Consider the following 27,070-nt stretch of genomic DNA (forward strand, 5'->3'; position numbering starts at 1 on the left):
AAAAAAGTGATGGAGAAGATAAGAAAACACAAAAAGCGTTTCACTCTAGCTTCCATTCATCATCTGTTGATTCTTCTTTCTTCTAAACAAGAAAATAAGTAGTCAACCAGTCCGGGATGGCCTTTGCTATTTCCACCTTCTAAATCATATAAAAAAAGTTACATTTAGTATAGAAAACGACAATAAGTTGCAAGGGTATTAAGTAAAGATTTTTACCCTGTATTAAAAAACATTATAGCGGCTAGGACGAGATCTGACATTGAGAGAATAAGATATTTACCCTTGAAATTATGCTATGGATGCTGGACATGATGGGGAGGGTGTTCCGATTAAATCCTCCAACTCTAGAACAAGATCCGATTGTTTCTTCGTGGGTACTACCATTTCTTCCTCCTCCTGATATATGATATCGTCCTCCATGAGCTTCTCCCAAAAGAAGCAATTTTCATGGCATTCCCCTAAGTTACTCGTTTCGGAAGAAGCTTCAGCCTTTTGGTTCAATAAATAGCTGCCAGACTCATCAGAAGATAATACTGTCTTTTCATCAAGACTAACATCGTCGATAATATAAGCATCGACAATTTTCGGGGATTCAATTAAGTTACAATCACCTGAGTCACAAGAATTTAACCACCTCTTCTTCAAGATCTCTAGTGGCGCCCTTTTCTTCTTCATTTTCTCAATGAAGTTCTGCATAAACATTGGGTCCTTTAGGGACTCCATAAAGAAAATGATCAGATATTGCTTCATTGTGGTGATGTTGAGACGGTGTTTAAGAAATACCAAATGTTTTTGTGTACTCTCTTGCTGTTGCCGTAGCATCATTATCTCTTCATTTGTAGCATTTTGTTCGGACCTCTGTTTCTCAATCTCTGCCTCAATTCTGTTCTTGGTTGAATCCAACGAGTTATGCATAGCTCCTTGTTTGATTTGAGGATCACACTTTCATCTTTTGATGTTCTTTAGCAAATGCTTCTTCCCTTTCTGAAAGTCTTTATTGGCAAATTCCCATCTGCCTGAATAAATCTTTCTAAATTGCTGCAAATTATCATGTTTCAAGAAGTTTTAATCAATTTTGACATTTACAAACAACATAATGAACACAGAATACTCTTCAGTGAAGCTAAATGCCAATCAAACAATACAAAAAAACATAATCAGCACTTCGGTTTAAGACAATCCAAAACAAAGGAAAAAGTAGCAGAAGCCTTCTACAGTCCGAATCAGACATAATAGTCAATGTCGAGCATAAGGCGGACATCAAAATGAAACATTTTATAAAAAAATAATCAAACCGTGCACTGAGAAAAGAGAAAAAGTAACTATTGGAGGAAACGAATGGACAATGTGCTAGAAAATGCTAATACTGGATAATATGGAATTATTATGCATAGAAACTCTTTCATAACAAATCCATGATCGATCCTTCACTTTCCCCTCACAAAACCAATCTGAATATTGTAGCGAGAAATAAAGACTGCATAGACACTAGCTATCTCAAAATAAATATAATAACCATCATAAAATTTATCTCATTATCTTAACCAGAACAGAGATACATGCCACCTTTGATCATAAAATTATTTGCTCCAGGTGAAAAATGGATGAACAGGCTCATCGTCCTTGGAGAAAAATACAACAATTTGCCTATTTTAACTCAAATATTGTACATGAAAGTATTTCCATCGGCCCTTAACTTCAATAAAGATGGAAACCCGAGAATAAATCTGTTCCCAGCAAAAAATTGCATTAAACATATGGATGCGGCATGAGTCAGCTTAATAAATCTTGGCACAAAACTATGCTACGAATCACCCGTAGAAACTGAAATGTTACGATAAATAAAAGACCAAAATGATCAACCCACTGATGCTTACTCGAAGTGTTTAGGGAGCAAATCAGTGGAAAGTCTGTGAGGATCCCTGACAGTAAAACTAGCCCTCCTACCACACCATGATATTATGGAATCAGTATTGGGATCATTCACTATCTCAAAAGTTTTCGTCAAAAATGGCGGTGGCCCCATTTCTCCAATCCTTTCTATTGGCTTCGGCATCTCCTTTCCCCGAGCCTCCCACCGTCACCGCCACCGCCACCGCAAGCGCCGCCATCATCCCCAGAAAAAACCCGGCATCTCATTTATGTTCATGTGTCAACATGACATACCATACCTACGTATCTAATAACATATCAATACTAAAATTGTGTTTAGATGGACGTATTCAAAATTCATATTTCAAAAACATCAAGTGTATTTTTGTAATTATAGAAAAATAATATCATAAATTTCAAATTCATTGATTTTATGCTTATATAAAATTTCATATTAATCAAGACGAATTTAAAGTTCACCAACACATTTGAATTTCATTATATTTTATGTAATTTATGTAACTAACGTATAAATAAATAAATTTTAGATTTAAAATTTCATCATTATTTGATTGTCATTAATAAAAATATAATTGAAATTTATTGATTTCAAATTCATCCGTCATAATATAACATAAAATTATCAATAATTGAAACACACTTAAGTAAAACTTAATCCAACACAATGACCATAATCACATAACCGAAATTGTAATTTTCCTTGTTATTCTCAACTCACGTATCATAAAAATTAATCTACTTATTCTATAAAAAAATTTATCTGCTTTTTAAAAAATAATATGAAATCTCAATTATATGTTTGCGGTTTGAGCCTAACAAACTTCAAATTGTTCTTGCTCTTGGGTAAAAAATTACACAAATGGTATACGTATATGTGCAGGAAAAAACATTCACAAAAATTTAAATAAAATTAATAATATATTAATGAAAACTTGAGATAAAATAACTATAGTCTCAACCCATGATTCAAGCCCGACTCCAGGATAACTTGATTTTTAGATTCAAGTAAAAAATCAAACTAGAAAAATGAACTATTTATTCAAAATCAAACTCGACCTCATAATGGCTTCAAACTTCGTGCTGATCCTGAACCCAGTTGATAAAATTCGAGCTCGCATACAAACATATGCCCAACATCCAACCTGCCTCAGATTTTATCCTTTCCTCTGACACTAAATTGCTTAAATTCATCATCTGCTGACAATTCCACAATCTCACATTAGAACCTGGGATTGATGGAGACCAGTTTCAGATTCAGAGTACGAACGTCCCGCCAAACTTCAAGAATTTAAGTTATCAACTTGAGATTTTCTAGCTTCACCATCATAGTAGATTGTGCCCCGACTTAATTCCAGGCTCAAACTTTGCTGCCAAGGCTAATGTTGACTGGACAGCCTTCTGCACTAAACTTGGTGTGTTTGACAAGAGCGATGTCTTAAAGGCGCTGGATATAGTTTGGGGGCATCCAGCTGATGCTGATTGATCACAAGGGCCACCAAAGGCAAGTAGGTGTGTTTTAACAGGAAACTTACAGGGTGTAGTTGGTTTTTCTTCAGTTGATGACAAAAAAGTGCCATCTTTATAATCATCCGGTCCCCCCAAGGATGAATCATCTGGTTGATTTTTGTCCCGTGACACAGAATTTATACGCAAGGGTATAGACGCAGGCATTCTATTTGCCTCGCCATTCCACGACAAATCTGTCGCATTTCGGCTTGTCTGGCCACGATCTTCAAAAAATTCGCCACTCTTGGGCAATGAACGAGTTTGTTTCCCGTCAGCCCAACTGTCCAGCTTCTTTAAATCTATCTGAAAAGATGTTCGAGAATGTCTTCAAACTGGAACCATCTAGAGAGGATTGAGCAAAAGATAAGAAATTTACTCCCTGGGGTCTCTTTGAAGCCAGCTCCTCAGATGTCATGTTCAACTTATTAGTGCTGCTTGATACTTTTGGGTCGTCTTCATGGACAACCTCAACAGCATCACTGGATTTTCGAACTGATTCATCGAGTCTGAGCTTACTGTTTTGACCGAGTGAGATATCGGTAAGGAAGCACACTCCTTTAGGAGCATGTGGAACGGTTCTTGAAAAAGGCTTAGCCACAAATTTTGCTGTGCTCTTACCAGATTTCCCTGGAGAGGAGAATTTAGCATCGTCTTTCTGATGGGATGTGAGAATATCTGAGGAATTACTGGAGTTTGAGTTATACAGTTGGGGCAAAAACTTCACTTCAGGCCTACTGACTATTAATGATGTGAAAGAGCCTGCTTTGTCTGGCCCTTTACGCTGCTCAGATTTCAACTCAGGCTTCAAGGCATTATGTGTCATGGATAGAATCTGGTTTTCCGGTATCTGCGATAATGTTAGTTCGAAAACTTGGTAAAACACATCTGAACATCGAATTACTGTAGTAGAAAGCAAGAGACAAGTGATGGCACCTTAACTAACTAGAATAAAAAAGAAAATATTACCTTGTGTGAAAATAAGCAGTCTGCACCTCTATTACAAAATCCTGTTGACGTATAATTGTTGCATGGATACTTGGATAGTTGATGGTCATATGGGCAGTCATCTCCTTTCATGCAAGAATTACGGGCAAAATGACCGCAGGGCTGTAAGTTATAAGATATGCATTCTTTAAAAGATATAAACCATCAATCCATGAAGGACTTGATCCATACAATAGATATTCTACAAACCAATAACATTTTGGTTCAGGGGAGTAATTTTTTAAAACAATTTTAGGAATACTTCCCCAAAAGAACTTCAAGGTATCATAGCACTGAATTTCATAATGCACCCTTCAATCACACATTCTTATTTAACTTCAATCTTGCACGTAACTGACCAGTGTGAAAGGTAAGGATGCATGCTCTTGAACCCCAGCATGATATAAGACTTTGTCGAGATATATGCAGATATGTATATTACAAAAACATAGCAATTGCAAAGTCATACCTTAGATTTTGTCAAGGGTGTTGTATCATGCGAGAATTTGCAGTTCTCACCCTGTACAAACCAAAACAAACAATATAAGAGCCAGTTTTGAGCAATTATTTTCTTGTCTATCGAGTGCATGTGAGTGTCGCATTTCCTAGCACAGGAATGAAGGTGCAGGATCAAGTATATATGAACAACTAAGATATGACCCCTACGGCGCCAGCCAATATCATAGGTTGAGGATAGGGATGTAAACAACCCAAGTCCAACAGTATCAAGCTCGAGCTAGGCTCGTTTGAAAATTAATAAGCTTGAGACTAGCTTGAGCTCGGTTCGTTAATAGCTCGTTTTCATATTTAACAAGTCTGGCTCGAGCTAGGTCGTTGAGCGGGGAGCTCGTCGAGTATTTTTAGCCAAAAAGTCCATTAATATCCAAGAATTTAAGGGGTGCGATTCTCATTTTATAGTATTTCAATAATATACATTCAATAAATAGCAATGTGAGGCAAAAACACATGACCAACAAACTAGCCGAGCTCGGGCTCGAGTTTGAGTTCGGGATCGAGCTCGCGAACATGCTCACGAGCCGAACATCCTTAAGTTCGAGTTCAGCTCGATAAAGTTGTCGATCTCGAACGAGCTTTTTACCGAGCCGAGTTTCAAATAGCTCGCGACTGGCTTGGTTAGTTTACATCCATAGTTGAAGATAACATACAACCTCATGGCACTTCCCTTGCAAATAGTGACGACAATACACTATCTTTTTTGGCTTTGAAACTGTTTGCAGCTTTAATCTTTTAATACCAAGCTTCCTGTTCTTTTCTGCTCGTTTTCTTTTCTGCAAGTAAATTTTGAGCTAAATTAAAGATTAGGAAACACGTATCAAAGCTAAGCTAATATATGCAAATCACGTTTGTAATTGTCATAGTTGTATATATTCCTTTAGAAACCTTTTTCTCAGCATTTCTTTCCTTGGCCGACGAACCATTCTTCCTTTTATTTGTTCTGCCATCTCCTTCCTGCATCAGGATCTCCAAATGTCATCATCAATCTTGAGATGATTGCAAATAGTTTATATTATATCTCAAAAATGGCTTATAATTCGAAGTCCAAGCAGTGCTCAAAGTTCTCTATTATCTTATATTTTCAACTACTTATAACAAATCACATTAGATAAAAAGTTTCAGGGATCTCGTCAGAGATGAATGACAAGAGAAACTTGCCCTTCCTTCCATTCCAGTGCCTAGGTTTTATTTTTCCCACTCTAACTTTACATTTCTTTGTTTTGTTCAAGTGCTGTAATGGAGGAGGAACAACGAAGAGACAGGTGTTTGTCTATGTGCCTCATTGGTGCAATATTTACTCTTTATGAAACTCCAAAGAAGCTACATTTAAGAAGGGTAAAATAGAGGAAATACCACATAACATCCCCCTATTAACATGAAGATAAAAGTTGAATTTCTTGCATGCGAAGACAAGATATTAAATTAACTTGAACCGAATCTAAAGAGTCCAACCACCATGATGAAATAGTAAACACCTCTGAATCATTTCAGGACTACTCTATTGCAAACTGTCAGCGAAAACAAAAAAATTGCATACAGTAGCCAATCAAGATAAGATAAAAGAATTTCAATTCTGGTCATAGCCTGTTGCAGCAACAAGAAGTTAAAAACATTTCATGCCCAAAGTACTGTCGAAATTTCAGAGAAATAAAAATAGCAAGAATAAATCAAGGTTTGACAAGTTACTAATGAATGCTAAAAATGCATAAAACTAAATTCCTACAGCTTATGATTTTAAACAATGCCCTGGCCACGTTTTTGCGATGTGTATTAAAATCAAACACCAAAAACTGCGTATATTGACTGGAAAATCTACTGGGTCGATGACATAAAAGAAGTTGTTTAAACTAAATTGGTGCAAATTTACCCAAAGGGTAAGGCCGACAAAACTCTTCCCACTAAAAGTTCCAGGATCTTGCATCATGATTTGTAAGAATAACAATAAAACGACAACAATGATTTGAAAATGCAACTATACTTTGCGTCAAGAATCTTAAAACTATATCAAGCAAAACAAGGAACATGCATAACATATCATACCTTTTTGGCGGTAGCAGAAATTGGATTACCATTGATATGCTTTTGGAGGATTATGCCAGACTGAGGTAAAGTTTCCAAAAAGGTGGGTATAGCATCAAATCCTTGAGTATCCATATCATCACCATCAACACAGCTTTGGGACTGAATATCTAGTGATGGCCTGGATGATGTTCTATGTTCCACCTTCACACAATCATTTTCCTTGTCCACACGAGTATCATGTAGCGGAAACTTCCGGTCTTTACTTTTGCAAGTGAAGTCATCTTTATACCCATTGTCCTCAGAAGTGTGTATGGATATGTTTCCCAATGATGCAGCATTATTAGATAACGGATCAACTGACATATCACAGACCCCGGCTTCAACATATATTTCCCCATCTTCAATCTCTTCATCCACGCCTGATGTAGATACAAGCTTCCCCAATTCCATCTCTTTCATCTTCACTTGATGCTCAAATTCTTTAGAAGTATTAACCTCCAATGCAGAGTTGTTCTCTTTGCTGTTGTTTCCCAATTTCTGTTTTTCAGAAACCATGTCTCCACCAAAACAAGAATCGAGAACTTCAGAAAAATCATCAATAGAGAATTCGTTGACCACTGTCAGCTGACCCATTGAACCAACATGAAAGCTATCCAGATTTTCTCGCTCTTTGGCAATCTGAACAGCACAATCAACATGCAGATTTCCACCAATCAAGAAATCCCCACAACTCATACTATCTGCTCGTGTGACTACCTCCTCTCCATTTGTTACTAAGTTCGCACGACCCAATACCGATATTGTTGTCCGTTCATCATCAAATCTCTGCCCTGAAAGCCAACATTTGCTATGCTCATATAGATTCCATTTCCTCGAACTAATATATCATTAGGAACTAATAATTCAGCTGACTTCAACTCACCATGATTAAATTGGATATTCTCATTGCTCTCTCCCCTTAAACCAACAACTTTACTAGAACCTTCACACAACAAAAACAGGAATCATATTACTACTAAAATTTCACCAAGCAAATCCATGTAGCATGAAAAAACGTCCCAAATTTCGAAACAAACCAACCATTTGATATACAGGTAGACGCAAGTCCGGTAACAAGAAGCACAAAATATAAAAAGCAGACATTGATATAACCCAGGGCACCTTATATGCTTCAACACAACATTTCAAAACTCCCTACTAGTCTAAAAAAGCGCACGATCACTTGTCTCCAATCGAAGGAACACGTATCCAGATGAGAAGTAGAGAAAATGCTTCTTTCTCCCTATTTTATTTCAATCCACTAAATATAGAACACGTCGGGTATCAAAAGCGAAGTAACACGAAATTGAATGCTCGAAAGAAATAATCACCTTGGAGTCGAGAACTGTCGGTGTGGCAGTGAGAGAGAAGTTGGATGAGATTGAGGAACGTCTGGCTGCGTAATGGCCTTCGACGATGAGGCGGGAACGACAGGGCGGGTGCTTCGGACATTTTTTAGGGTTTGAAACTGCCTCGGATCCTCCACTAGAACGCCACCGTTTGAATTTCGAGCTCTGATGTTCGGCAGTGGGGATGTGCCTATGGGGCAAGCAAATCATAAAATTCCTTGTCGAAGAATGAAGAACCAGCGGCTTCCTCGACTCCAACCTACACTATTCTTAGATTATTAAAGTGTTTTTTAAAAAATTATTTTAATTTTAAGAAGTTAAATGTTTAAGTGTATTATTAAATAATAAAGTTTTCCCATATAGTAAATTTATAGATGAGTAATTATAATTTTATAAATGATATTAAATAAATTTTAAAATCAATTTTTTATTTACGTGCCATTTAGTGCACATTATTATTTAATCTGACATATATGTTATCCAATGAGTTCGAATATGATATTAATGAAGAGTTTATTACTATTGACATAACTTGTTCGTAAAATATTGATTATATATATATATATATATATATATATATATGTGTTTGTGTGTGTGTGTGAGATTAAAGATTCAAATTTCCATTTCTTTTTACATGAGTTTTTTTAATGTTATCATTATATGAATAAAAAAACTCTTTTGTGAAACCGTGTGTCGATCAATTTTGTGAAATAGATGATTCCCTCGCGAAAAATTATTAAAATTTATGTCAGAAATAAATTTTTTTATTGTATATATGAGGATGATTGATACGTCTTACGAATAAAGATATTGATAATATATTTGTTATTTGTGATAAAAAGGAAAAACTATATTGTATTGCAGTTTATAAATATATTTTAAATGATATATAATATTATTTGAAATTTTAAATTAAATCAATTGGGGAGGAGAGAATAATATTCATATAGTTTGAATAAGTGGTTTAAAAATATAATCAAATATTAATAAAAGAAAAGCTTCGCCGTGTACTGCATATTACATGATCCATGGTCTCCATTAACGAGGAGTTGAAAAAGGAGGGAAAACCCCCTCAAAAACCCTAAACCCTCTCTTCTTCCACTTCCACTCTCTCGGGATGAAATTATAGGGTGTTTGTGGAAAGCGGGTTAACACAAAAGAGAAGGGATTTATTTTCCCTATAATTTGTTTGTTTGTTCATTTATTCTGAGCTGGAATCCGAAATGGCGAGGTTTCTTCGAAACGCTTCTTGTATTAGGCGATGCCTGTTTCCACAATTACAGGTTTTTTTTAACTTACAAGCTTTGTGTTGGTTCACTTCATTAAACTTCCTTTTCGATATGAGGCTGGATTTTTTGTTACAAATGAAAAGTCTTTTTGACAGGGACCCATGTGGTGATATAAAATATTTTCGCTTTCAAAATCGGTTCTTTTGCTTGAGGAGGATGTGTTAGGGGGAGGGGGTTGTTTTACTGTGTGCTCGTGTTTATATTGTTTTCTCCCATTTCTTGGAATTGCTTGCTCAGAACTGAAAAAGATTGGTTCGGTTTTATGTTATGTTGTTTGCTTATAACTCAAAAGACAGTTTGGATTTTATTGGGATAATTTGAAATATAACCTCTATAGGATAATTTTTAGATTTTTGACCTTCTAACCATTTTAATTTGTAAACTAACCTTCATTTAAAGTTTCTATATGAATTTGGTCAAAATTACCGTTACATGCTCAAACATAATTATTCTAACCTAATTACTCATTAACTCTAATCTAAAATATTGATTTTCTCTCATATTCATATCTTTTTTTAAGCGCCTTCCCTCCTATTTTTTATAATTATCTCTTTTCCCATATTCTAGATTATTTTTTTCTTATGCTTTCTTCTAAATATCTTTCATAACAAAAAAAAAAACGGTATGATATCAGGTAATGATTGTAAGTATAATTTCTGTTATTTGTTTTTTGATCATTTATGTTATTTTTGTTCATTTGTCTGCAAAGTATGTGAAAAACGAAAAAAAGTAGAAGAATATGAATTGATTTCACATTTATTTATTTTTCACATATATTTCCGTTGTTTTTCAATAGTTTAATATATGTATTTAATTTTTTAATTATTGTTAAGTTGGTATTTTGGAACTTACACGTTCATATTTTTCCTCTGTTTCAATGACATGTTCCTTTGACATCTGAGCTAATGGGGAAGAATATACATGCTGGAATTTGTTATTCTTTTCAATTTTTTCTAATTCTTGTTAAGTTGGGATTTTGGAACTTATGAGCTCTTGTTTTTCATCTATTTCATCTAATTATTAAATAAGCCAACCAAATACTTCATTGCATCCAATTTTTTTCTTTATTTCTCAATTTAAAATGAAAACTTGAAAATGAAAATTCATTTTATACGTTTTGTCTAGTATGTCGTAAACAAAAGAACAAAACATCATTTGTGATTTTAGTCCATTTCTTTCAAAACATATCTGTTGACATTTGTAATTTTTTTCAATTTTGAAACATAAGCATTCGTTTCTTATTAGATTTATGTTAAAATGATTTTCTTATTGGATTTATGTGAAAAAGGTAAAGAAGTAACAATAACTTAATTAAAAAAATAAAGTCATATATCTTTTATTGGCTTTATGTGAAAAGGGTAAAGAAGTAACAACCACCTAATTAAAAAAATAAAGTCATATATCTAAGTGAGAGTTAAATGGAGGTTATATTTTTAAATATTCCCGGATTTTATGTTATGAAGTTGCAATACGAACCATGGGTTTGTTGCATCAGCTTCGATCAATCTATATTCTACGGCCTGTTTTTCGGAACACCAAACACTGCTTGCTCTTCTTTATGTCTGTCGGAGTGGGGACATGGGGGAGGGGTGGCCTGCTGGTTTATTTTGTTGTTGAGCAGTTCCTCGGGATTGTCCTTTCAGTTTCCATGAAAAACAGAAATGCCCGTTACATGCCTAAATTTTTTATTATCGGTTTTTTCAGGAATATCCGAAGGGAATATTGGAAGCATCCACTCATGCATGCAAATTTTCTACAAAAGGTACTGGAATTGTCTGTACTTGACTGTTTCTCGCATGTGTTAATATGATAATATATTCTGTGCCCACTTAACGACAATTGCATCTTTGATAAATTTGATCAGTATATAGCATCCAAGTTAATATCACCATGAGTGTTTCCATAGTTAGTTGCTTCAGATTTATGTTCACATATATGGAACACTGGCAAATAAGCGTAGAGTGGACTAGTGGCTGAATTAATTACATGAATAGTTGATAACTAATCGACATGTCCAGGAATATGTGAATGTGTGTGAACCTACATTTTAACTGCGCAATTATGTTCTCAGTTGTCTGGTCACCTACCTAAGCAGAGAAGTTAGATGAAATTTATTGCCCATACTTGACAAGTAGTTTTCCCAAAAGATGAAGATGTCATTGATCTTTCATTATATGTCAGAATGTAAGCTTTATCTTATCAATCCTACAAGAGCTTTTTGAGTGTGCCTAGCGCGATTTCTTCTTCTTGTAAATTTTCATTCATTCCTTCACCATTTGTGGTTGGATGATCAACAATGCTACATTCTTCCATACCCTGATCTGATATCTCGGATTGATGTTTTAGTATTGTTATTCTAATACACGCTTATTCACAATCATCTAAAGCCAATGGATGTCTGTCTTGAGCTTATGGCTTTATTAACTTATTGTACAGTACTTGGTTGGCAATGATGAATATGTAATTTGCGGTTTTTTAAGGAAATAACCCCATTGTATTGTCTCTATATTATTAGCAATCTTTTGTGTTGGGTTCCTACAATTCTTTTTGGTCCTCTTGCAAGGGCTTTCTTGCATTCCTCAGTTTGTATTAATCTTTTTTTCTTTTTTGAAAGATTCCTAAGTAAGTTGATGTTGCTCTGTATGCATGGAGGTAAAAGAAAATCAAAGTCAGATAATGGTGATTGTGGTGAAGAGAACATGTCCGAAAAAGATTTAGCTCTGAAGCTTGCTTTGGATCAGATCACCGCTTCATTTGGAAAAGGATCCATTATGTGGCTTGGACGGTCTGTCTCTCCGAGGCATACTCCAGTGGTGTCCACTGGATCCTTTGCCTTGGATATTGCACTGGGAATTGGTGGACTTCCAAAGGTATTATACATAAAAAAAAAGGCACCCATGCCCAAGAAACTTGTTTAAAAGAACTTCAAATTGTATTGTCTGCAACTTCCTCATCCTCCTTGTATAGGAGTCATGGTTTTGGATCTTATTATCATGCAGCTTGGAATGTGGTGTAAGTTGACTAAAGGAAACCTTTGAATGTGGTCAGCACTCCCTTGTATACTGCCAAGGAAAGTTTAAAATTTGTTAACTTTCACATTGTAATCTTTTTTCCTTCACGAGGGTCCAATCAATTATCTTCTATGTGCTTTTATTTCGCAATTTATTTCTCCATTTTATTCAGATTTTTATTATAGTATCGCATGGACAGGTACAAGTACAACTACACTATTTTAAATTTGTTGAGTTTTTCTACACCCTTTATGTGTAAGCTATTGATTATGCCCTTCATGTGGATTCTCTACATTTACCCTTGAAGAGATGTTATATATATATATATATATATAGTGGACGTATATTAGGACACACCATACATTCGTACAAGACTGCTAAAAGCGTGTGATCAATTTTCATAACTAAATTTATATAAATGATGTTTATGAGGGTTAACAGGGGCGCGTTGTGGAAATATATGGTCCAGAGGCTTCTGGGAAAACAACTCTTGCTCTTCATGTGATTGCTGAGGCACAAAAACAAGGAGGTTAGTCATTTTGTCTCCTTTTAATTTTCCTAATACTTGTTTTATTGACAAAAAAATTCTCTACCTTTTTTTGTCCTTTTCTAGGTTATTGTGTTTTCGTGGATGCTGAGCATGCGCTTGATCCAGCATTAGCAGAGGCAATTGGAGTAAACACTAAAAACTTGCTTCTGTCACAACCAGATTGTGGTGAGCAAGCTCTCAGTCTTGTGGATACCCTAATCCGGAGTGGTTCAGTCGATGTCGTCGTTGTGGATAGTGTAAGTAAGACATTTGGTTCCTGCTTATAATGTTATTGAAAGATTTCACAAAGACATTGGCGATGTTTTGTGATGCCATTTTTTTTCTTAATTTCATTTTGTAGGTAGCTGCCCTGGTCCCTAAAGCTGAACTTGATGGTGAAATGGGGGACGCACACATGGCAATGCAAGCTAGACTTATGAGTCAGGCACTTCGCAAATTGAGCCATTCTTTGTCTGTCTCACAGACAATATTAATTTTTACAAATCAGGCAAGGGCTATAAAAATTTTTATTGCGTTCAACATTTTTATTTATTTTTTCTGCTGTGTTCCACTTTATTTCCCTATATCCTTGTATCTATTTTTACTCAAATATGTTACAGTTTTACTGTAAATAATGCAGAAAATACTTTTTATCCACATTTTCTGTGCATCTTGTTTCATTGTTCATGTCTTTCCCATGAATACTCCCTTTCTCTTTATGATTTTTGTTTGTCATGCATCGTAATTGTCCTTGTTTTCATGAGCTTACGGTACTTTGCTTTTAAATTTCTTGTCCACTTTCTAATTTTATTTAGTTCCGTGAGCTAGATAAGGTTAGCTTAATCCCTTCTCCTTTCAGTTGTCCCTCCCCTTCAATTTCTTTCTTTTTACATCCCTGATGAATTATGTGTGATTTTAGGTACGATCCAAGCTGTCTACCTTTGGATTTGGCGGCCCTACTGAAGTTACTTGTGGTGGAAATGCTTTGAAATTTTATGCTTCGGTACGTCTAAATATTAAGAGAACTGGGCTTGTCAAGAAGGGAGAAGAGGTATGCAGTTTGCTCATACAAACGTTTGTAGAGTAACGAAATCTTAATAAAATGGAATGATGACCTCGTCCACACAATAAACTCTTAGTTTTTGGCACTTCTTTTCTTTTTCTGGACAAGTTATTTTTTAATTGTAAACAATTGTTATTCGATATGCGGAATATGGCTTCTTGAGTGAAATTGCACTTCGAATTTACTTTACTAAAAGTTTTACATTGTCGTCCTACGTTCCTAAACAGAACAGTATTCATATAATTATGTGATAAACTGGATAACTTCCTCTTGAACACTATCCAATATTAGCATTTTCATCAATTTTGTCATTTGATGTTGCACGAGAATGAACTTCTTATTTGGCCTTTTCTCAATTTTTGCAATGTTCAAGCACTTTTTGGTTGGATGAAAATAAAGGTCCTTACAAGACACTGTATAGGTCGTTAAAGTTCAAGTTTGTTCTAGGTAACATGCTATCTAAGACTGATAAGAGTTAAAGAGCACTTTGTAGTGATTCAATTATGGGTGTGTTTTTAGCAATCTCTTTCTTCTGTAGGCTATAGGAAGCCAAGTTCATGTCAAGATTGTAAAGAACAAGCATGCGCCTCCATTCCGAACTGCCGAGTTTGAGCTCGAATTTGGCAAAGGAATTAGTCGGGAATCGGAGTTGATAGACTTAGGATGCAAATACAAGTTTGTTACAAAAGCTGGTTCATTCTTTAACATGAACGGTAAAAATTTTAATGGCAAGGAAGCTTTGAAGAGTTACCTGTCTGAAAATGAAAGTGAGCGGGAAGAACTCATGAAATTGCTAAGGGAGAAACTTATTGATGCTGAACCAGATGCCAAAAGTGATTCTATAATTGGAGCTATAGGTGGAGAGATCACTGAAGATGCTGCTGCATCTGACACGACCGGTGAAGAACTTGTTACTGCAGTTGAGGCATAAAATTGTAAGCTTATTCTTGATCAAGAAGATCTCTTTGATATGAAATATGCTTATATTGCTGCGTAAGATCTGCTTTTTCCGTCTGATCCCTTTCTATACATGGATAGACATCTGCAAACTAGATCAGTAGGAATTTGGGACAAGTCTTGCAACCAATTTGCCTGCAGTGTTCTTCATCGTCGGCTGTTGAAGTCTTGAACTGCACAGTGATTGTAAAATCCCAGATACGTGGGTGTTTCAGGTCTTTTGGTCGAAGTTTTACTTGTCCGCAACATTGGACAAGCAGGTAACCGGTTGATTGTATGGTTGCATGATTTTCTTCCAATCACTGATGTTCGGCTGAGTTTTGTATGTTAAAAAAGTGTTCTCTGTTGTATATTCAGCAATGTTAATGTTTAATAAAAGTTTTCAATGGCAATTCATTTAAGAATGCCATATTTATATCCGCTTGTTTTTCTCCTAATTTTTCCCTGTCGAAATTTGCAGTGATATATGGTACTGTTCCTCTGTTTCTGTGTTAGAATCATCCGATGATCTTGATTCTTGAATTATGTCACCCCAAGGACGTGGTTGCATGAACTTAAAGCAACTTAAAAGCTTAAAATTTAAAATATCGTATGTTCTAGTAGAGAAATGTAGTAGACAGGCCAATTCAAATCGAAGTTATTTTTTGGTTTCAATTTTATTAGGAACTTAAACCAATGACTTATGGTTTGTTCTGGTTATCGATTTGTAGAAATAAGAAATGAACCATGTTTAGAATCATAACTGAAATCATAACTTAATCTTCATGTTTTAAATTTCTTAATATTTTGTAATATGAAAGTCAAATACTTTAAATTAAATAGAGTGATTGAGTCGAACTATGATATTTTTATCAGGGAATATGTAATCTCACCATCTTTTCCAAATTGAAGTTTGTATGGATATCAAAATGAGTTATGTCCATTTCTATCAAAAAAGCGGACTGACCCGCACCGTGCCTCCTAATGGCAGGTTGGGGAAGATTGTTGGTACGTGCCACTAGCCTGTTTCAACATATGTATAGGTGTTGAACGAATTTTATGTATGACTTGAAAATGGTGGTCCTTGATTCAAAATTCATTTATGGAAGCCAACTTTTCTGCTTCCTCGAATCTGGGCAATTAGTCAATTACAAACCTCAGGACGCATCATCCTCCCAGCCCTCACCCGACGCCCCTCTTTGTTTTTTTTTTTTCTCTCCTCAAAAGTCTTGTTTTTGGTTATTTCATAGAGAAAAATGAGAGGACTCGTATTAAACTGAAAGATCGCTGAATTCCTAGAAGTGGTCGTCTCCATCAACTGTACAAGATTAATTCCTCAGATTTGAAACTTGTTAACAAATAGAAAAATAGAAATTTATTTTGCTACTTTTAAACTATTACTTTTTAGGGTCTTTTAAGTGTACAATTACGATTTTTTTTTTAATGAATCATACTTTGATTTTTGAAATTGTAATTGATGGGCATAATATTTACATCAAATTACTTTAGATTAGAGATGTAAGAATATAATCAAGAACCAACGTCCTATCTTAATTAAGAGTAAAGTCCTATGTATTTGAGATTCTAATCTTCTCAATCGGGATCAATGTTTTCATATTCTTCAGATTTCTTACATTAGTTTTACTTATGTCTTAATTGACAATGAAAATTAGATTTTGTACATTTTAAGCTCTTTTATGTCACACGATCCACTGTTATATATGTGTGTGTGAGAGAGATATCATATCATATCATATCATTGGAAAAAATACTAAAATTTTCAAAAATTTAAAAACACAGATTATAACTGAATTTGATAATAGACCAAAATCGTAAAAAAACGAACATTTAACTCACATATTGTAATTATCTATTTTGAAATTGAGTTGTTGACTTTCAACCTTCGGATTTTAATTGTAATGTTACTTGGGAACGTTCGTATTATATCGACATCATCACTAAATATTCAAGAAATAAATAAATGTTACGCCCATGCACAACCAAACACCATTCAATGAATTGAAAATAACAACAGTTTTGACCATCGATGTTTCTCTTCCAAATCAAGACAGTATTATAGGATTCATATATGTAATACCCCATAATTAGGTATATATTTAATTATTATATAATTTTTATTAAAAATAGGATAAAATGAAATAACTAAGTCAAATATTTAAATATATATATTAGCTACTCATACATGCATACATAGGAAAGTATTATCATCATCATCATCCTTGCTCAACTAACACTACACCTCCCTTCTTGCCCAACCGGCAATCGGAAGATGTCCAACATGGATTGGAGGAAAGGCTTGCTTCTTGCCTATAAAAGAAGCCATTCACATGATGAATTTCAAGAGTTTCTTAGCCTAATTTCGAGTTTTAATGGCTGGTCTAGAGTAGGGTTTGAGTGGTGAGAGAATGAGGCTTTTTAATAGTTGAGAAAATAGGAAAAAATTCATTTCTATACCCAAAACCCTTCCAAATATTCTATAAAAATTCCACAACACTCTCAACTTACCCAGACATATATCACAAAAGGAGGTGTCGAAATATCGTCAGCCGATTTTTCGTTAAAATTCAGAAATCGCTATTGTCCGGGAAGGGAATAGTGCCGGAAAACTCACTTTTCAGGTATTGTTTTCATTCCCAATTTCCGTACCTTTTATGACCGTATTTCACCTTAGTTTAAACACGAAAATTGTTCATTGTATGTCATACTTCTCATTCATGTCTTTGGTTTCCCGGAATCGGCCTCGGAAATAGTGTTTTCCGGCAGCCGAAGTCGGGGTGTAAGTTTTACTATATTTTCCTTTTCTGGCACGTTTTGGCTGAGAATTTCAGAAAACTTATAACAGAAGAGTTATAGGAAATCGTATTTTACGGTTACTGAAAAAATTGTGGCCGCGCGTGGTGGCCGGAAGCCGGCCACGCGCCGCCGGAACCGACGAGTATACCACACGCGCCGGCGAAAAGTCGAAATTTTATTTTCCGAAGCATATTCTATATTATTCTAGGCTACTGTACAAGTTTCGTAATTTTTGAATGAGTACTGTACATTTTTAAAAGAAAATACTATGGTTTTCGGATATGATTTACTATCTATATGATCTTATAAACCTTTGTATAAATGTTCATAGCCTTCAATACTTGAAAAATATATCATTGGAAGTAGCTATGAAGTTTTATAATTTTTCGACTCACAAATTATTTATTATGATTTTTGTGAGTTATATATTAAATGTTATATATATCGATTAATAATAAAATAATTTCAAATATTATCTATTTTGAATTCTTTTCAGTTAATATTATAATAAGAGTTGTTATAGGAAATATTGTAATTTTTGAAGTCAAATATTAATTATTATAAATTTTAAAGATAGTTTTGACTATTAGAAAATAATTTTTGACAAAGAAATATTAAATAAATAAAATAATTTTTTATGAACTTTTAATCAATAAATAAAGTTTATGAAGTTATATTCTTTATTTTGGTAAAAATTTAGGGATAATCTATATAAAAAATGTTTACTATACTAATGATAATCACATTGGTCAATAGGATTGACTTGAACTTGGAACTCTCACTCTCATCTATAGTAAGTCTCAAGGTGAGGACATTCTTTATCGTTCTTCTTATGTAGCCCTTGGCATTTGGCCTGAAAATTATGATATGATATGTCATATTCTTTAATGATATTCACTACGGATTATTGATTTCTTACGCTTGTGCATAAATTTTGTATCTTTGAATCGCGTTGATGCATATGAAATATGCCCCATCCTGAATGTCCTTTCTATCTTACTGACTCTTTATTCATGCCGGTACTACCTTTTCGAAATGAGTGAATGCTTCAATGTAACATTCTCATTGTAATATCATCATACTAGATGTGACTCTTATCAAGCTTCCACTGAATGAAGTTTTAGTTAATCATCGAATAAATGAATGAATGATAAGGTGATTGACCAAAACAGAGCCTTGGACAACGGACTTTGGTCTGGAGATTGAGTCCATTGAACAACGTGACTTTGGTCCTGGTATATTAGTTCACTTGGCTCGTTATTCTTTACTAACCATTATTTTGGTGTACTCTCATATAACCGGATGTTGATTCTTTTGTCTATTGTATCATTCTTTCAAATTTGAGTATCATATTTACCCTTATTTAATTCTCACTAAGTCCTTAAAGACTTAACCTCTCTATTTTTCTTTATTTATTGTAATTTCCAGAGCCAGGTAACCAGGATTTGGATAAAGAAAGAAATGTCGATGTATGACCCGCCAGTTGTTGTCTGGAATAAATTGCTGGAAGGTATAATAAGTCATTTAGTCTATGAGTCAGTTTGTCAGAAATGTTTATGTCATTGTCACTCTTACCGTCTATGTTAGTTTGGACATGTAAAACTTTATAGTAATTTACTTGTACGTTTCGCTTCTGCTAATAAAGTTCTTTGATAGTTCTTATTACTGCCTGTGATACTTCTAAAGAGACAGAATTCTCTTATGAGGTATTATTAGGAAATGTGGCATTCCTTGAGGTCTAGTTTTAAGACAGGGTGTCACAGAGGTCCTGTGATACTTCTAAAGAGACAGAATTCTCTTATGAGGTATTATTAGGGAATGTGGCATTCGTTGAGGTATATATATATATATATATATATATATATATATATATATATATATATATATATATATTATATTGGGTGCATAAGTGATTACGACCACAAATACAGGAACAGCTAGTGGCCCATCTCCAATCTTGCGAACATGGACTCCTCCTCGCAGACCACAGCATCAGCGGCAGCTGAAGCCGGCGGCGTCTCGTCCGGCGGTAACGGCGCTATGATCCATCATCAGTTAGATGACTTATCTCCTATGCAATCTTCCGCCGCCGCCGGCGTCTCCGCTGCAGGAATTCTTGCGGATGATCCGAAACAAAATTTAACTCATGTCATTTATTCGATCCAGAAAACCCTAGGCATCCTGCACCAGCTCTACCTCACCGTTTCATCTTTCAACGTTGCTGCTCAGCTCCCTCTCCTGCAGCGCATGTAATTTTACATACAATGTTTTTACTCTCTTAATTTTTTTATATCTTTCACATTGTTTGATGCTAGGGACTGAGGAGTAAGTTTTTCACTCAGATTTGAAAAGATCTCATCAATTTGTATTCATTCGATAACTCCATGGATCCGAGTGCACTGTTCAGTTCTTTGGTGTAACGATCTTTCTAGTTTAATTTACGAGTCATTTTGCTTTGATTTCTTTTCTATTCCTGGATTAAGGAATACTTTGGTGTCGGAGCTGGATAACATGACCAAATTAGCTGAAAACTGTAACATTCAGGTTCCCATGGACGTTATAAAGTAAGGTTTTTGTTCTTGATCTATTGACCCATGGTTTGGTTAATATCAATATGTTATCGTGTTTGATTGAATTGGGCGCAGTTTGATTGATGATGGGAAAAATCCAGATGAATTCACTCGGAATGTATTGAATGGCTGCATTGCCAACAATCAGATTGCTAAAGGGAAAACAGATGCCTATAAGGTTGCTGTTTTCCTTGAAAACTTTCATAGATAGACAATATGAATGCTTCTGTTTTGCCTATGGACGTTTACCATTTTCACATCTTAATGTGCCCTGAGATAAATGAAGCCGATGACATAGTGTTGTGAAATTGTGATTAGTCAAAGAAAGCTTGCAAATAAGGGTATTTAAATGGCAGAATAATACTATATTTGATTTGAGCCTTTACTATCATCTTAGAAACGCGAATGCAATTGTGGCTCCCCAAACCTCGCCACGTAATTATACAACATGTGACGTCATATGCATAAAAATTTGATTTTCGACGACGTAATAATATAATGCATATACGACAAAATAATGCCATCATCGCACTATCTACGTCAGTGTAGCAGAAACAGTATAATAAATACACACATACAACTCAAATAAGAATGAACCATATTGTCTCTATTTACTATTAACTACAGGACTGTTTGACTAGACACACTTAGTCCTTCACCACTATCCTGTTTCACGCATAGTCTTGTAACCTGCCCAACAGAAACAGCCCTCAAAAGGTGAGCATACACAACAATCATCATCAAAATACATAACAGTTATATTATCAACAATATAAAATATAACTGGAATGATAACAGAAATACCCCCTTTGCTGTCTCTGGACAATCAAGCCATCAACCTCAACAACATCACAATGCAACAATAACATCGACGATACGTCGCACCCCAACTCCGGCGACAGCAATATCGTCGAACGAACAACAACATCGACGATACGTCGCACCCCAACACCGGCGACAGCAATATCGTCGAACGAATAACATCAACGATACGTCGCTTATTATTATTATTATTATTATTATTATTAAGTGTGAGAACATGATAATAACTACCTAGAGAGGACACCATCTTTTTCTTCCAATTTTACCTTTATATGATACTAATATTACACTTTTGTTTTTTGTTTTTTTTTTCAATTTCAACACACAATATTTCAATTTTAACCTTATATGATACTAATATTACACTTTTATTTTTGTTTTTTTTTTAATTTCAACACACACTTTTTTTTTATTTCAACAATTCAAATATCAATTTAGTCCCACCATAATTTGTCAAATTTCACTTTAGTCCATCGATAATGATAAAAAAAGATTGTACACACACGCATAGCGTGTGCATAGTAACTAATATATATATATATATGTGTGTGTGTATATATATATGTGTATATATATGAAAAAAATATTTCAAATAGGAAACCCAATTGGTTACTTTTGATTAAATGTTACGATTAAACGTAAATTAATCATGAAAGCGACTTTCGAAGTCGAAGGTGTGTGTGTGTGTGTATATATATATATATATATATATTGAGTATTATGATCTTATGTTACTTCCATTTGATGTGATTTCTAAATGGTCCCCATAAATTTATATATTATCAGTCAAGATAGGCAACAAAAGAATTTGATTTATTCACAGAAATTTCAAATTTTGAATTTAATGACAAAAAGAGATGTTGGATTATTAGACCACAAAAAGTTGGTGAGTAATTTAATTTAACATAAATAAATCAAACACAAATTAAATATAAGTGCTGAAATTTGAAGATACAATATATGACTTGGGTGATAAAATACAATGTTAATACAACCAATACAAATCACAAAATTAATTAATCTCGTACTCAAATTATGAATCTAAATTGAAGTCTTAATATAAAATCTGAAACATTCTAGGTACTAATAATTACCCACTAAGTATCATTAGTATATATAATGCATGACTATAATAATAAAGCATTCCTTTATAATGGCTATCAAAATTGTGGTACATATGTATGTAAACTTTTGGAACGATGAACATCTATTTTCGGATATCTATGTGAGCACGGACTAAGATGATGTCTACTTATCAGATGTATATATGGCTTCACGTCAGCGATGTTCACCGTATATTATATATATATATATATATATATATATATATATATATATATATATATGTTGGTGGATGGAAACATACCTAAACATAGAACCTTTTGGGGTGATTTGTCAATGTGTTGGTTAAGTCATCAACAACCTTTCTTACGGCTTCTTGGAAATTAGACTCGTCAAATTCATCTCCCTAAAGACAAGAGAAAATGATCAATCAAGAAATTATAACTTTTTTTTAAAAAAAAGGGAAAATATACATGAATGATTTCAATTCATTTCAACAGTCAAATCATTGAATAAAGAATAATCTGGTAACAAGTGTCATAATTCAGAAGTTCCCAAGTCATTTCTTCATTGGATTTTAATAATTTTCCTGATTGAAGACATATAAATTTTAATTGTGCTGGCGGCTAAGGATACTTGATATCTTCATGTGGGTGCAATAGCTAGGGTTTTTAAAATTATATGTAAACTTTTCAACGACATTATTTTATTTTATCAAAATAGACTAAATCCTATCTTTTTGTTAAAAGTTAATTTCTAGTCTATTTCGTGGAATTGTAACTTTATATATATGCAACATTCTTTGCATTCGATGAAACATAAATTACAATATTTTTTTTAATATTGATCATGTCTGTGAGTGTAAATGAACTTAATCGAACCTAATTAATACGAAAAAAATTTATGACTCGAATATGAGTTTGATTCAAAGATAAACAATTTTAATATTTTTTTGCTCTAGTTCAAGTTCCACTCAAAATATTTAAATATCAGAATTAGCTCTACTCGAAAATAAATACTCGAAATATCTTTATTTAATATATTTATGTTAGGCAAAAACTCACTGGTTCACCTAGATCAGTGTTAATTACACTATGAATTATTTCGGGAAAGTACATGCATGCCACCTAAATTAACTATATTTGTCGAACTAATTTAATGTATTAATTATTTTAAAAGTTTTATAAACTAAAAATATTTAATTATTATATGATAAGTAATTTATAATTATTTTAAAATTTTTATAAACTAAAAATAGTTAATTATTATATGATAAGTAATTTTTAGAATTATACAAATATAAAATAAATCAATTTAAAATTTCAAAATTATGTCATACAAATATATGCATGTATTTTTTGTGTATTACTAAAACAAATTAATCATGACTAAAAAGGCTACTCATGAATGCATCATGCGATAAGCCACAGAATTCACAAATTCATAGACATACCTCAATTCTCAGTCTCAATACCAAGACATGCACTGAATCTGATTCCGCCATTCTTGCCTTTGAGTCAATAGACAACAAGCTAAGATTCTTTTGCTGTTTCAGAAACTCCAGAATCCCAGTAACGAAATCCAACATTCTGCATTCTCCTCGTACTGTAACCCTCAACTCCAAGATTCTTGCTTCTGATGTCGATTCTGGAGCACGATGCATTTCAACATTTACCCTTTCTTGAACTGAAGAAGAAGATGAAGACCCCTCCGCAGATTCTTGAATTATAGGTTCTTTTCGATTCAAAAGCTGCCCCTCCAATGTCTGGTTTCTTTTGCTGAGTTCTTCCACTTTAGATTTCAATGAAATTAGATAGTCCGTAGTGCTGCTAAGGACAGAAGCTTTATCCTTCTGAAGAGAGGAAAAATCCCTTTATTTCATATATGTTTGGGGAAGTAATCTGAATTTCGATTGGGACTTGGGGGACACCAGACGTGATAAAAAAATATATATAATTCAAATATGGAATTTGCATCATACGTACCTTTGATCCTACAGGGAGTAATGATCTTAGAAGTTGAAAGCTTTCGTTAAACTTTTCACGACGTTTCCTTTCGTTTATCATGTGGTGCAACTGAGCAGGGGTAGGCCGATTTTCTTGAATTGCCAGCTCCTGCCTTCTTCTCAAATGCAAGTTTCTGTAGAAAACAACAGCTCTTCTAAACATGTTACTCTTAGGTTTACGAGCTGCAACGGGGGCTATAGCCTTTCGATACCTTTGAAATGGAGTAGCATTCTGTCTTACGGGGCTGGTTTTCAAATTTGGTGCAATATTCTGAGTAGGCGAAGAAGTTGAAGAGGAAGATAAAACAGCAAGAATGGCTTCTGTCATGGCAGCATATGCAGTACTCTCTATCGTAGTTGGAAAATTTTGAATTTTGCTTGCATTTTCCATGGCTTGCTGATGAGACGATGAAAATGGCATGCTTGGTGCCGAAAATGGAACTGATTTTAGCGCATTTTCAATGTAGAATTCTTGAATAATTGCTTCTCTTCGTGGTTCTTGAACTAAAGAATTGGTGGAAATATTGAACATTAGAGGTGAATATTGATCCGGGCTATCAAATGATAGTGACAGTAAGGAGGAGGATGACGATGAAGGCCGGTTTTGATCCACAGCTGGTTGAGGGCCTAGTGTTGATACTGCTTCTTGTTGCGAGAAATCGATGGCCGCGAATAGACTTTTCATTTCCATTTCTAGTCCAAGCTGATAAGAAAAAACACTGTTTTTAATGAATTTCATCCACAAAATTTGTTGATAGACTCACCAAGAATTTTTACTTGTTTTTTCTTACCGGAGGTTCGTTGCGCATTCCTAGTTCAATCTCTCCCCGAGGACAACTCATGAATACTAAAGTCTAATACATACGAAAGATTAATCAGAACCTGAAAATGATGCAGTATACGTATGGAAAATCTTTTTCAACACAAAAAATTTATGCTATTAATCCGCGAACGAATGAATATACAAACCTCAATTCCAGCTTCTCGATAGAAATCGAGCTGCACTTTACTTGATGCCATTCTTTGAAAATCATGCTCCTTTAACTCCATGTAAGGAACATTGTTCATAAAAGCAAACCCTGGAATTCTTCGGAAGAAACGATAGTTAACTAAAACCGATAACAAGGAGACAAACAAATCAAAGTAAAGTGTGCACGCCTTTTATAATTAATTTCACCATATATAATCTAATTTGTCATACCGGGTAACCACATAGTTCTCCGATTGAGAATATGCATTGAAAAGCCTCCGGGCCAGGCTTCCAGACGACGAGCTCGGATGTTGGCTGCTTATTTCGTGATATATTCCGTCCAGGAATGACAAGAAACTACTGTAAGAAAAACGATGCCTCGTGATCAGTTGAGCGGTTCAGAAAAATCTTATAATCAAACAATTGGCTCATCAATAAATATGATCCTTCTTACTTGTATGGCTGGGGTGAATATAATGACCACAAGCATATGTAAGAACTGCCCACAGATTGAATCATACGTCGAAGGAAAGCGGACCTGTCTCCCTCGTCGAGCAGAAAGATGGAGTCCATTAAAATCAGGACTTAGGGTTTCAGGTTGTACGTCTTGTCATGTATTTGATCCCATGAACTCCACTTCTTGCCTTATATACATACTCATCATGTATATGCACTTCAATTCCATAGTTTTAGTATATAAAACACATTGGAAATGCATTTTTTAGAGATAATTATATTTAACAGATAAGGGGCCAGAGGTGTGCGAAGATGAGAATTGAAAAGTACTGATGAAAAAGGAGAAGAGACTACCAATATTATTAAGAAAAACAAACAGCGGGGACATGAAAAGTATGCGAGAGAAAGAGAAGTGGTGGGCCGGGGTGCGTGGAAAAGTATAAGCCAGGTCAAAGTCATTAATTGTCTTGAATCAAAGTGGGGATGCAATTCTCTTGTCATTTCATTAATCTATATAAACTGGGGATTTGGAAATTAGAAAGTGTTTGGACTAATTGAATTTCTCCCCCTGGATTTCGGTTGAAATGCAAAAGAGCCTCTCAACTCTATGTCATTTATGTTTGCCTTTACCTTTTTTAATAATGAAAATGACATTCATTAATGAGGTAAAAAATAATTATACAAGTACATTGGACATCATCAGCAGATAGAACAACCCAGATATCAAATAACAAAGTAACTAAATAAATCGAAATTATAGATACATCCATTGAACTAGGAAAGCAACGTAAAATGAATATCTTAATCTTCTTAATTGTTGCTTAGATATCTGGCTTCTCATTTTCGAACATGATTCTATTTCTTATGTTCCACACCTGGTAAACCGTAGTTACAAAGGCCGAGCAGCACATCTTAGCTAGGGTAGAATTCCCCCGATACACTCATCTAAATGCTCGTAGAATCGCGGCTCTAGAACCCATTAGTTTCTTCATTCCAAGCCCACGTCTAATTAGCACCCAAACCATTCTTATAATCGGACACAAGAAGAATAAGTGTGCCAAATTTTCGGTTGCGCACCATTACATAGAACACATGTTTTGTCCTCTACAAATTCAAGCCTATCGCGGGTGGGGAGCTTACCATGAGCGTACATCCATAATGCAAAGCGATGTTTCGGTAGGATGCAAGCTTTCTGGACTAAAGGTTTCCATGGCCAAATCCTCACACTCCAAGC

General features: G+C 34.5%; 5 protein-coding genes across 10 annotated transcripts; 2 read left to right on the plus strand and 3 right to left on the minus strand.

Moving 5' to 3' along the window:
- Positions 1-288: 288 nt before the first annotated feature.
- On the minus strand, positions 289-915 carry LOC142550779 (uncharacterized). The gene has a single exon (XM_075659838.1). The coding sequence runs from the start codon at positions 913-915 to the stop codon at positions 289-291; it is 627 nt and encodes a 208-aa protein (XP_075515953.1).
- Positions 916-2,789: 1,874 nt separating this feature from the next.
- Positions 2,790-8,577, minus strand: LOC142551941 (uncharacterized). The gene is made up of 8 exons (XM_075661460.1): positions 8,292-8,577; positions 7,844-7,903; positions 6,940-7,751; positions 5,785-5,853; positions 5,553-5,672; positions 4,853-4,903; positions 4,366-4,506; positions 2,790-4,246 (listed from the first exon to the last, which is right to left on the minus strand). Exons 1-8 carry the CDS (start codon positions 8,410-8,412, stop codon positions 3,671-3,673), a joined length of 1,950 nt encoding a protein of 649 aa, XP_075517575.1. The 5' UTR covers positions 8,413-8,577; the 3' UTR covers positions 2,790-3,670.
- Positions 8,578-9,308: 731 nt separating this feature from the next.
- LOC142551942 (DNA repair protein recA homolog 3, mitochondrial-like) lies at positions 9,309-15,571 on the plus strand. Of its 4 annotated transcripts, XM_075661464.1 has the most exons (9): positions 9,310-9,592; positions 11,303-11,360; positions 12,251-12,468; positions 13,051-13,138; positions 13,223-13,395; positions 13,500-13,646; positions 14,058-14,189; positions 14,740-15,136; positions 15,240-15,570. In XM_075661464.1, the coding sequence occupies exons 1-8, from the start codon at positions 9,533-9,535 to the stop codon at positions 15,130-15,132; spliced, it is 1,269 nt and encodes a 422-aa protein (XP_075517579.1). In that variant the 5' UTR covers positions 9,310-9,532; the 3' UTR covers positions 15,133-15,136; positions 15,240-15,570. The 4 variants fall into 4 exon arrangements, with proteins under 4 accessions (XP_075517578.1, XP_075517577.1, XP_075517580.1 ...); XM_075661463.1 differs by having other exon boundaries at positions 9,309-9,592; positions 12,213-12,468; positions 14,740-15,571; XM_075661462.1 differs by having other exon boundaries at positions 9,309-9,592; positions 14,740-15,571.
- A 4,280-nt stretch (positions 15,572-19,851) lies between these two features.
- LOC142551943 (mediator of RNA polymerase II transcription subunit 10b-like) lies at positions 19,852-20,926 on the plus strand. Its single transcript, XM_075661466.1, has 3 exons — positions 19,852-20,200; positions 20,435-20,515; positions 20,597-20,926. Exons 1-3 carry the CDS (start codon positions 19,917-19,919, stop codon positions 20,730-20,732), a joined length of 501 nt encoding a protein of 166 aa, XP_075517581.1. The 5' UTR covers positions 19,852-19,916; the 3' UTR covers positions 20,733-20,926.
- Positions 20,927-22,675: 1,749 nt separating this feature from the next.
- Positions 22,676-26,149, minus strand: LOC142550995 (putative transcription factor bHLH041). 3 transcript variants are annotated; one of them, XM_075660046.1, is made up of 8 exons: positions 25,835-26,149; positions 25,612-25,740; positions 25,380-25,497; positions 25,202-25,264; positions 24,623-25,113; positions 24,391-24,544; positions 23,859-24,257; positions 22,676-22,811 (listed from the first exon to the last, which is right to left on the minus strand). In XM_075660046.1, exons 1-8 carry the CDS (start codon positions 25,951-25,953, stop codon positions 22,710-22,712), a joined length of 1,575 nt encoding a protein of 524 aa, XP_075516161.1. In that variant the 5' UTR covers positions 25,954-26,149; the 3' UTR covers positions 22,676-22,709. The 3 variants fall into 3 exon arrangements, with proteins under 3 accessions (XP_075516161.1, XP_075516160.1, XP_075516159.1); XM_075660045.1 differs by having other exon boundaries at positions 24,391-25,113; positions 25,612-25,737; XM_075660044.1 differs by having other exon boundaries at positions 24,391-25,113.
- Positions 26,150-27,070: the final 921 nt, after the last annotated feature.

The sequence above is a fragment of the Primulina tabacum genome, chromosome 7 (genome assembly GCF_025594145.1).
Source record: "Primulina tabacum isolate GXHZ01 chromosome 7, ASM2559414v2, whole genome shotgun sequence".
Lineage (NCBI taxonomy): Eukaryota > Viridiplantae > Streptophyta > Magnoliopsida > Lamiales > Gesneriaceae > Primulina > Primulina tabacum.

Excerpts from the sequence above, each read along its gene's own strand:
- LOC142550779 (XM_075659838.1), bottom strand. The coding sequence starts at position 915 with ATGCATAACTCGTTGGATTCAACCAAGAACAGAATTGAGGCAGAGATT.
- LOC142551941 (XM_075661460.1), bottom strand. The coding sequence starts at position 8,412 with ATGTCCGAAGCACCCGCCCTGTCGTTCCCGCCTCATCGTCGAAGGCCA. Across the intron at positions 7,904-8,291 it reads CGACAGTTCTCGACTCCAAG|GTTCTAGTAAAGTTGTTGGT; the intron begins GTGATTATTTCT and ends TGTTGTGTGAAG. Across the intron at positions 4,904-5,552 it reads TGCAAGGGAAGTGCCATGAG|GGTGAGAACTGCAAATTCTC; the intron begins GTTGTATGTTAT and ends TGGTTTGTACAG.
- LOC142551942 (XM_075661463.1), top strand. The coding sequence starts at position 9,571 with ATGCCTGTTTCCACAATTACAG. Across the intron at positions 12,469-13,050 it reads GAATTGGTGGACTTCCAAAG|GGGCGCGTTGTGGAAATATA; the intron begins GTATTATACATA and ends GAGGGTTAACAG. Across the intron at positions 14,190-14,739 it reads TTGTCAAGAAGGGAGAAGAG|GCTATAGGAAGCCAAGTTCA; the intron begins GTATGCAGTTTG and ends TTTCTTCTGTAG.
- LOC142551943 (XM_075661466.1), top strand. The coding sequence starts at position 19,917 with ATGGACTCCTCCTCGCAGACCACAGCATCAGCGGCAGCTGAAGCCGGC. Across the intron at positions 20,201-20,434 it reads CTCCCTCTCCTGCAGCGCAT|GAATACTTTGGTGTCGGAGC; the intron begins GTAATTTTACAT and ends TCCTGGATTAAG. Across the intron at positions 20,516-20,596 it reads GTTCCCATGGACGTTATAAA|TTTGATTGATGATGGGAAAA; the intron begins GTAAGGTTTTTG and ends AATTGGGCGCAG.
- LOC142550995 (XM_075660044.1), bottom strand. The coding sequence starts at position 25,953 with ATGGACTCCATCTTTCTGCTCGACGAGGGAGACAGGTCCGCTTTCCTT. Across the intron at positions 25,741-25,834 it reads TATTCACCCCAGCCATACAA|TAGTTTCTTGTCATTCCTGG; the intron begins GTAAGAAGGATC and ends TTTTTCTTACAG. Across the intron at positions 22,812-23,858 it reads TATTGAGACTGAGAATTGAG|GGAGATGAATTTGACGAGTC; the intron begins GTATGTCTATGA and ends TCTTGTCTTTAG.